We start from the raw sequence: 9,579 nt of genomic DNA, 5'->3' as shown, positions 1-9,579 counted from the left end.
TTTCCCTTTCAGACGAAGTTTGAGAACTAAAGGGAAAATGGGTGACATCTTGTTGTGGGTAACTACCACAGGCACAAGCTATAGAGTGCAATACTCGAGCTCAGAAAACAAAACAAAACAAAGCAAAAAAATAAAAACAAAGCCTCTACAGGTTGTCCTGACGCGCTTAATGGCTGATGTGATGTTAATGGTCCCATTATATAATGATGTAGTGATGAGCTCTGATCATTTTTGCGCTTTAAATCTCTGAATACGCGTCACCTTGTTTAACACGTCGAATGAACGTTGTATTCGATACACACAAACACAATATTCATTCTTTTCAAAAGTATTAACACAACAACGAGACGATTTCGCACATTATCTCATGTAGGAGAAACATTTGCAGTGTATCTGAGTCGCTGGGCTGCAGGTTTGTTGTGGTGCGCGTGTTGGGCGGAGGCGGGCGTGGTGCGTGGCGGCTGTAGCGCTGTGCGAGCTGCGAGCTGCGAGCTGCGAGCTGACGGATTGGGTTTGACGGCTCGGGGTGATCCGCGAGGGGACGACGCTCCGAGCCCCCACCGAGACGCATGCTCTCCGTCGGATCGCTCGTCCCCGCACTGGCCACGCGCCGCATCGTCCCTGCGTCCGAGTTTCCACGCAGAACGAACGGAATCGCAAAGAGCGCGCGGACGCTTCAGGTTGCCGCGCCCAAGGAGTGCATGCATGCAACAGTGTTCGCCGCGTGCAGCCGGTCTGGACCCAGCGCGTTCCATCTGCAGTGAGGGGACTGTTTTCAGGCGACTGCATTTTAAGGAATAATACGATTTCACGGGAAAACGAGATCACGAAGGGGATACGTTACCAGGTTACCAGGTGAAGGCTCCCAGTTTGCTTCACGCCACACGAGGGGATGTGATTATGAGAAGACGCGACGTCGTGTGCATGAGATTTCCAGGAAAGTTTGCGTCTAGGTCATTTCTAATGGCTCGCCCGTCTTCGTTTTGACACGGACGGTGTGGAGAGGGATGTCGGTTTGCAGTGCAATGGCGCGCGGCATTACCCTCGCTTAACGTCTACGGCGCGATCCACGGACACTGAAAATGCAGGCTCTTGTTCTAAAAACAGTACTTTTCCTTGCGGGATACGCGCACGTTCAGTGTCTTCAAGGCGTTGCTAATGTACACACCAAAGAAACGGGCGGCCACCTCACCCTGACTCGTGCGTTTGATCTGATTAACGGTCACCTTTCGAGAACATTCAGTGTCACGTTTTCTGCACGACGCCGACCTACAGGCCCAGCCGCAGATGCCGTCGGGATGCCTTTAGCCACCAATATGAGCACGATGCCTTCAAATGTGAGGACTGCAGCGCATCTCCGTAAACAGTACGGACACAAATCCGCTCTGCCAGGGAGGACTGACACGGCCACGCAGAGCGCAAACAGGCGCTCGCGGCGGCACGAGAGGGAAAAGTTGAACAGAGAGATGCGTGCTGCCATGGGAACAGCAGGTGGACACAATAAGGCCAAGCCTGATTCAAAAGGCAGACGAGGGGCGCACAAGAGACACCACAGGCGCAAAAGAGGCACAAAAGAACGCCACAAGAAAACCTTTAAGGCCGCAAGAAGGGGGATGAATACAGGTGGCGTTTCTCTGACACCACCCGAAACTTCTGCCAGTGCCCTGACCTCCTCGCTGGCCTTGTGGGAGCCGATGCAGAAGCCGCTCGCGCTCACCGCCACGGACATCCCCTTGGATCTCACCAGACACGTCGAGTTCTACACCAAACACATAGATGACCCGTGGGGTGCGACACCCATGACCCCTCCATACCCAGAGGATGAGGAGAACGAATATTTCCCCAACCCCTTCTACCCCGTGACCAGCGAGACCTACGGCGCTTACGCAATCATGTGTTTTTCAGTGCTTATTTTTGTAGTGGGAACAATTGGAAACATTTCGATAATGTGCGTCGTGTGCCATAACTACTACATGAGGAGCATCTCCAACGCACTCCTCGCTAACTTGGCCGTGTGGGACCTCGCGCTTCTCGTCTTCGGCCTTCCTCTCGTGGTCTTCCATGAGCTGACCAAAACCTGGGTGCTGGGCCACTTCACATGTAAAGTCATCCCGTACATCGAGGTAATCACTGCAGCACTGTGTCAGGGCAAAACCATTCTTACTCCTTATGGGATACAGTGACGAGTGTGTCCTGAATTGGGGAACTGTATATGGAATTCCTTGTTTTCCATTTCAGCGTGTGGGATTGTGTTGTAAACCTTGTATCTGCTACAGAAATGTTTTCTGTCACACCAAAATGAATTTGCTATTGGCTTCAGGCCAAACACGAGCATCTATCAGATATGAGAAAAATCACTGTATGTCCGAACAGGGAAGTTCAGTTGCAATTCATATATTACATTACAGTGTTTACTGCAAGGAGAGAACACCTTGACCTCAGGACCCTTACACACACACACACACACACACACACACACACACACTCTGCCTCCAGCTCACGCCTGCCCCTAGTGAAAGTGGTGCATCACATTACACTAATTGGGTGTTTCTCGTCTTGAATGTGAAACTAGTGTGTCTTTGTGTGTAGGTGCTCAGCTGTAGACACCAAGACCTGCTTTGGTGTTTGGTGTGTGTTGATTTTCCTCATTCTCTGAGGGGTTGGGCAAACACGAGGGACAGTCTGGTTGCTTTTGTTAGTGTGAGGGTGAGCTTTGTTGGGCGGTGCGGGGGGGGGGGGGGGGGGTTGGTAACACGGCCGTTTTGAGGATATATTTGTGCCCTGTGCTTTTCACAGCAGAAATATTACATAGTGTATGCACTGTCTGTATCAGACAGCGTTTACAAAGGCAGACGGTGGAGATGCTCAACAAGAATAAGACTGTGCTCTTTGTATGTGTGTATTTAATGGTGTGTGTAATTTTATGATTTTATGTGTTCAATTGCACTTGTCTGCATGTATAGTTTGTGTGTGTGTGTGTGTGTGTGTGTGTGTGTGTGTGTGTGTGTGCGTGTGTGTGTGTGTGTGTTTGTAGGGCAGGCATGTGAGAGAGGCCTGCACAGGGAACAGAAAGCCTCAGGCACAATTACTCACTGCCTGATATCACACACCTCCTGCCTCACTCTCTCTCACATGCACGTGCACATACACACACACACACACACACACACGTACATGCACATACATACAGAAACACACACACAGGCAGTGGAAACAGTTGAGTGCATGGAACATAAAACATGGCTCTTTACCAGCTAGTGCATAGCACGCTGATCGCGATGCCATTGGTTGAGAGCTGGTGCAGCGCGCTACCCCATTGGCTAAGAGCTGGTGCAGAGCACTATCCCATTGGCTGAGAGCTGGTGAAGTACAGCTGCACACACTGAGCACATGGCAGATACCCACTCAGCCTCGGCGCTCAGAGAGGATTCGCACCTCCGCACATTAAACTAAATCTGGCATTTAAATCAACTTCCTCACGTCTCCCCCTCGTGAAAACAGCTTGTGGGCAGGACATGGTTTGCTCCCTGTGCGTCTTGTGCAGCCAAACACAGTTTATGCCAGAACAGAAGTTGATTAAGTTGCTTTTAACTGAACTGCTAAGATTCCAGACTAAAAGTTTGATGCACAGTGAGGCACATCGCCCGTCAGCTGGTGTCTGATTGGCTTCTTTAGCCAAGACTTGAGCAATGAGACAAACTGCTGCTGAGTCACTTCAGCGTCCCTGCACAGGGCTGAGGGGACAAGGTGAGACATGTCCACATTCCAGAACCAGAGGGAGGGGGACCTGTTTCTCTCACTGTATGCCCACTCAGTGTGTACTTAGATCTTCAGAACGCACGAGAAATTATCTTCATGGTGTCCTCCACCCATGTGGAGTTTACTGGTACCTTTTTACAATGGACAGAGACACATTTTTGGACATTATAAGCTGCATATTGGTATGATGCACAAACATGGTAATAAGCCTCATATGAATATTAATGAGGGTGGAATATAATATGAAGAATAAAGATTACTTTCTTTCACATTGCTAACCTTCAGTAAGTCATACGCTCAATATCTGTGCAATGTTAGGAGCTGGAGATGAACACAGTCCAGGCCAGGAACAGGAGAGCCCCTCTCAGTGGTCCTCACACCACCCCAGTCCAGTCTGGGAACAAGAGAGCCCCTCTCAGTGGTCCCCACACCGTCCCAGTGAGGAGCACATCCTCCTCATTAATATTCATAGTCCCCATGTCATTAGAGACATTCATTCACCCAACAACCAAACATTTAAAAAAAACACACTGCTGCAGGAATTTGTTGAAGTTTTGGCTTAAAACATTGCAAATCTCGTTAACAATGGCCAAGACAAAGCAGGTTACCTTTCCTGTCCAAACGCAGAGAACGTTCTGGTTTAAATCCACTTTAGGACAGAGTCTGTGATTTATTCTCCGTATATCAGCGAGCACTTTACTGGACCTTCCTGAGGACGAGTTATGGCCCAGTCTGCTTCTCATAAAACACCAGAGCTATAATGGTCTTTGTCGGCAGCCTGTTCATGCCTTTCTTTACTAGAATCCCCATTGTCAGAGGTGAAGAGCTACAGCGCTTGTTAAGCCCCGCCTCCTGCCTCAAAGAAGCCGCTAAGAGCAGATTAACAACCATGCCGGGCACGAGATGGAAGAGCTCTTCATCAGGGCTTTAACAGGGCGTGAGTAAGGACCACGGCACTGGGCAATATGTCACCTGCTTCCAGGAAACCTGCCAACCACAGAATGCCTCAGGCAGTGTTTGGGGTCATGGCTAGACAGCGAGGGGTCATGCAAGGTTATCCACTGGGCACGAGGCATCTTTGGAGGTGTCTGAGTGTCACAGTGACTTAGGAAGAGCAGACCGCAGTTACTGCCTAAGGACAGTCTCCATGCGGCACGCGGCTGGGACGTGACCCCACTGGGACGTTAGCCTGCTCAACCATGATTAACATTTTTGGCAGAATCAAATACTGAACAGAATAGTTATGGGTGAAATTTTAAGAGCATTTAGCACTGCACTTTTCGAATTCTTGTGCTGTAAAATATTCAGCGTGTCTCACGTCTTACCTGAGAAGGAACACACACAGGTGGAGAATTCTGCTTCATCCTTCATACCATGCTGAACGGGATTGTGGGACAGGGGTGGTGGCAATCCCGTGGCGTGAGACGTGACACAGGCGTTGCTCATGGCTACTGTAACGAAGCTTCCTCACACCAGCTAGCCACAAAACCACCAGTCCTTTGATGTGCGGCCTTGAAAAACTCCTGCTAATGGCGCAGCAGTCTAGTTCACAGCTCACGAGCAAACACTGCCCCTTTAATGACGGTTCTTAATGGATCGTGATCCCCTCATGATCTGTCTGTCAGAACTGTGGTCTGCTGTTAGAGACATAAGGAAGGAAGCGTTGGTACAGGACTACCGAGTCCAGGTGCATTATGGGTATTTTCACTATGTATTTTCACTGTTTTCACTAGTATTTTCACTGTGATTAAGCAAATGAAGACAACCACTCAATTGCATCGTTTTTGGGAGCATTGCTGTAGGTCTCTGTTGAAACCACTGATTGAAGCCACTCTGTTGAAGCCGACTGGGGACAACAGAATGTCTCCTGTTGTCCCCAGCATGACCCTGGACTGTGTCTTCATGGCAGAGACGTTCTAGTTGCCAGTAGCAACACTGCCAAGTCTGACAGTTGGGTGATATTGGGCAGGTTCTCTGTGAACTTTTAACGCTGGGGCAGTGTCCTACAGCCGGGAGGACACCACGTAAACAGACTGCACGAGAGTGACTTGTGTCATGTTCAGAGTAAACCTGTTGACTTGTTGAGAGCAACACATGGAAGTGTTCTAGCTGTTGAAGTTAGGGGTCTTACATAGTTTAGTCTGGAGTGAAGGCTGATGCTTCTGGGACCTTCCTACTTCCTGTCGTTTGTGAGACTGACCTCTGACCTGCCCTTTGGCCGTCCTGTGTTTCCAGGTGGCCTCGATGGGTGTGACCACCTTCACCCTGTGCGCCCTCTGCATTGACCGCTTCCGCGCTGCCACCAACGTCCAGATGTACTACGAGATGATCGAGAACTGCACGTCCACGGCGGCCAAACTGGCGGTGATCTGGATCGGCGCCCTGCTGCTGGCCCTGCCCGAGCTCCTGATCCGCCAGCTGGTGACGGAGGAGGGCGGAGAGGCAGAGGGCGGGACGTCCGACGAGCGCTGCCTGGTACGCATCTCCACCTCACTACCGGACACGCTGTACGTGCTGGGCCTGACCTACGAGGGCGCACGCCTGTGGTGGTGCTTCGGCTGCTACTTCTGCCTGCCCACACTCTTCACCATCGGCAGCTCGCTGGCCACCGCCCAACGCATCCGGAGGGCGGAGCGCGGTTGTGCCCGCGGCAACAAGAAGCAGGTGCGCCTGGAGAGCCAGATGAACTGCACGGTGGTGGCGCTGGCCACGGTGTACGGCGCGTGCGTGGTGCCCGAGAACGTCTGCAATATGGTGGCGGCCTACATGGCAGCAGGCGTGGCACCGAGCACCATGGCACTGCTACACCTGCTCAGCCAGCTGCTGCTGTTCGCGCGGGCAGCCGTCACGCCCGTGCTCCTGCTCTGCCTGTGCCGGCCATTCGGCCGCGCGTTCCTCGACTGCTGTGGGAGCTGCAGGGGGGCCGCGCGCTCCTCCGCCGCCGCCAGCGACGACAACGAACACGAGTGCACCACCGAGCTGGAGCTCTCCCCCTTCAGCACCATCCGCAGAGAGATGTCCAACTACACGGCCACGGGGTCGCACTGCTGAGAACCACACCAGCCACACGCACCAGCCCCAGTGTGTGTGAGTGTGAGTGAGTGTGTGTGCGTGTGTGTGTGTGTTAATGCCAACCATGCCACATTTTGTACTGTAAAAACAACAGCTTTCTAGTCTCACTTAAGTCAATAGTCTGACCTCACATCCACATTGAAGGGACATACCGTTAACAAGCTTGTATGTAATTATGCTTTTGTATTCTCACCTTTAATATGTGTGTGTTCAGGAAGTAGTGAGTGAGTTTGATATTGCATACAGATGTTTGCACTGCCAACGACGTTAGCTGTCCTCACGCTGTCCTCATAGGTCCTGTCACAGGAAGTGCCCCTGCTTTTCTAGGATCTTTCTATAGATGTGTGTTCTGTGCCGTGACCTTTCTCTTGATGAAAGTGATTCTTGTAAATCTGTCTGTGTGAGGAACTTGGCTTATCTCCAAGAATCTATATGTGTCTGATAGCAAAATACCAGATTCCCATGTAATGCTCAGTGTAGTTAATGGTTTCTAAGTCTCATTTTTATATAACAAAAAAAAACAACTCTTTAATAAACGGACGGGTTTGCTGGGACAGTGGCAAACCGGCGTATTAAAATGCAAATGTGTCCCTTTTTTCAATCTACCCAGGTCAAGTCAGTGGAGAAGATGTTGAGTTTTCGATCCGCTGAATGAAGTCTTGTGTGTTAATGAAAACTATATCTACATATAAAGTTCTTCATGGGAACAGAACAGAACAAAAGAACCAGTTTAGCCTGATTTTCTTGTTGTTTTGTTTGTCTTCATTTTATTTTTGCTTTTCTCTGCTTTCTAACTGAAGACAGGCAGATGTGTCACTGCCTTGTGAATGTCTGTTTCAGTCGTGATAAGGCAAATCGAGTCTTTATTCATGTAATTGTGTTAGCTGTCAGACGGCGTGCTGTACCGCTCGCGAGGAGAGTCCCGCTCTATGTTCTCCCATCTCCCTCTGTAGATCCTGGATGTCACTCCGCCTGTACGATGCTATTTTTGGCTGCTTCGTAGGAAGGAGAGAAGAGATCGTGACAGACAGGGACATTGTTCAGTTCTGCCGTGATCTACACTCAGACTCAGACACTGGGAAAGTTCGTTTGATAGGTGGCCTAACCTCAAAACCCCAACCCTAACCCATACACCCTAACCCCAACACCCCAAAACCCCACGGCAAACACCCCAACACGCTAACCCCAACACACCAACCCTAACCCTCATCCTAACCCCAACACGCTAACCCCAACACCCCAACCCTAACCCTCATCCTAACCCCAACACGCTAACCCCAACACGGCAACCCCCCAACTCTAACTCTAACCCAAACACCCCTAACCCCAGTTCCCCAATGCCCCTAACCCCAGGCAGTCACACAGACAAAAGCAATGCTCCACACAGCTTTGACCCTTTATAATTCGTCAGTGCTCAGAAGCTTCCAGAAGTTTGACATGAGATTGTTTTTACTCATTTTTATTTGTCTCATTAAAGAATTTGTGACCCCTGGATGTTTTGATGCCACCTGTGTCTCATGATTAGACCAGCTCAGTGTGAACTCAGTGTGAGTCACACCAGCCCAGCAGTAGCTGCTGCTTCAGTTATGGCTTGTAGCAGGACTCTTGGTCCCCTAGCAGTGAGAGCATGTCTTCAGATGCCCTCCACTCCACTCAGCCCAGCTCAGGAACCAAGTGCCTTTTGTCTTCCATAATGAGTTTATTCTGGATCCACAGAAATAGCTGCAGTTCCCAGAGCCATGTGGAGAGTACATCTGTGCCTGCTGCCTGAGCATAATACACGCAACCCTCTATGCAGTTACACAATACACCACCCTGCATGCAGTTACACCATCCACCGTCCTCCATGCAGATACACCACGCACCACCCTCTGCGCAGTTACACCATCCACCACCCTCCGTGCAGTTACACCATGCACTGCCCTGCGTGCAGTTACACCATGCACTGCCCTGCGTGCAGTTACACCATGCACCACCCTCCATGCTGTTAGAACATGCACCGCCCTCCATGCTGTTAGAACATGCACCACCCTCCATGCTGTTAGAACATGCACCGCCCTCCATGCTGTTAGAACATGCACCGCCCTCCATGCTGTTAGAACATGCACCGCCCTCCATGCTGTTAGAACATACACCACCCTCCATGCTGTTAGAACATGCACCACCCTCCATGCTGTTAGAACATGCACCACCTGGCCATTCAGCCAAATATCTGTCTTTCCCTACACAGAACTAGTAAAGCAGCTCTTGCAAATAACATTGTACAAGCCAACATCCAAGTTTGTTTATTTGTTTCTCCCGTATCCAAAACAATTGAGTTTGTTGTTCTCAGGTCAAAAGATTACCTAACCTGCCACACGTTCAGAGCAAACAATATATTCTTTTTTTGTTGTTGTTTTTGGTTTGGTTGTTTTTTGTGTCCTCAGTAGGGTAGTATGAAAATAGCTCATAAAGGTCATTTATACATATTGTCTGTTGGAAAAAAAAGGTCCAATTTTACACTGGTAAGAATTCAAATAATTTGAAAGCCTAGTTCAATATTCTTTGACTCGTAAGAAACAGGCAGGATCAATCTTTCCGTTTTGGTGGTGTGCGTCTGTGTGCATCTACACTGAGAAGAGAGGGGATGTTTATTTATAAGGGAACGATCTGGATGTGACTCACTGAGTCACAGCATCGTTTCCACTGAGGGAACAGATCTGAGACATGCTGGCAAAGACTCTTCCGCTTGGCTTCAAACCTGTGCAC

The 9,579-nt window shown here is 49.9% G+C and overlaps 1 protein-coding gene across 1 annotated transcript; it reads left to right on the top strand.

Moving 5' to 3' along the window:
- Positions 1–465: 465 nt before the first annotated feature.
- gpr37b (G protein-coupled receptor 37b) lies at positions 466–7,968 on the top strand. The gene is made up of 2 exons (XM_027007571.2): positions 466–2,123; positions 5,995–7,968. The coding sequence occupies exons 1-2, from the start codon at positions 1,083–1,085 to the stop codon at positions 6,808–6,810; spliced, it is 1,857 nt and encodes a 618-aa protein (XP_026863372.2). The 5' UTR covers positions 466–1,082; the 3' UTR covers positions 6,811–7,968.
- Positions 7,969–9,579: the final 1,611 nt, after the last annotated feature.

Source organism: Electrophorus electricus, chromosome 7 (assembly GCF_013358815.1).
Source record: "Electrophorus electricus isolate fEleEle1 chromosome 7, fEleEle1.pri, whole genome shotgun sequence".
Lineage (NCBI taxonomy): Eukaryota > Metazoa > Chordata > Actinopteri > Gymnotiformes > Gymnotidae > Electrophorus > Electrophorus electricus.
The sequence above is the reverse complement of the archived record's forward strand: the minus strand, read 5'-3'. Positions and strand labels throughout refer to the sequence as shown.

Excerpts from the sequence above, each read along its gene's own strand:
- gpr37b (XM_027007571.2), top strand. The coding sequence starts at position 1,083 with ATGCAGGCTCTTGTTCTAAAAACAGTACTTTTCCTTGCGGGATACGCG. Across the intron at positions 2,124-5,994 it reads AAGTCATCCCGTACATCGAG|GTGGCCTCGATGGGTGTGAC; the intron begins GTAATCACTGCA and ends CTGTGTTTCCAG.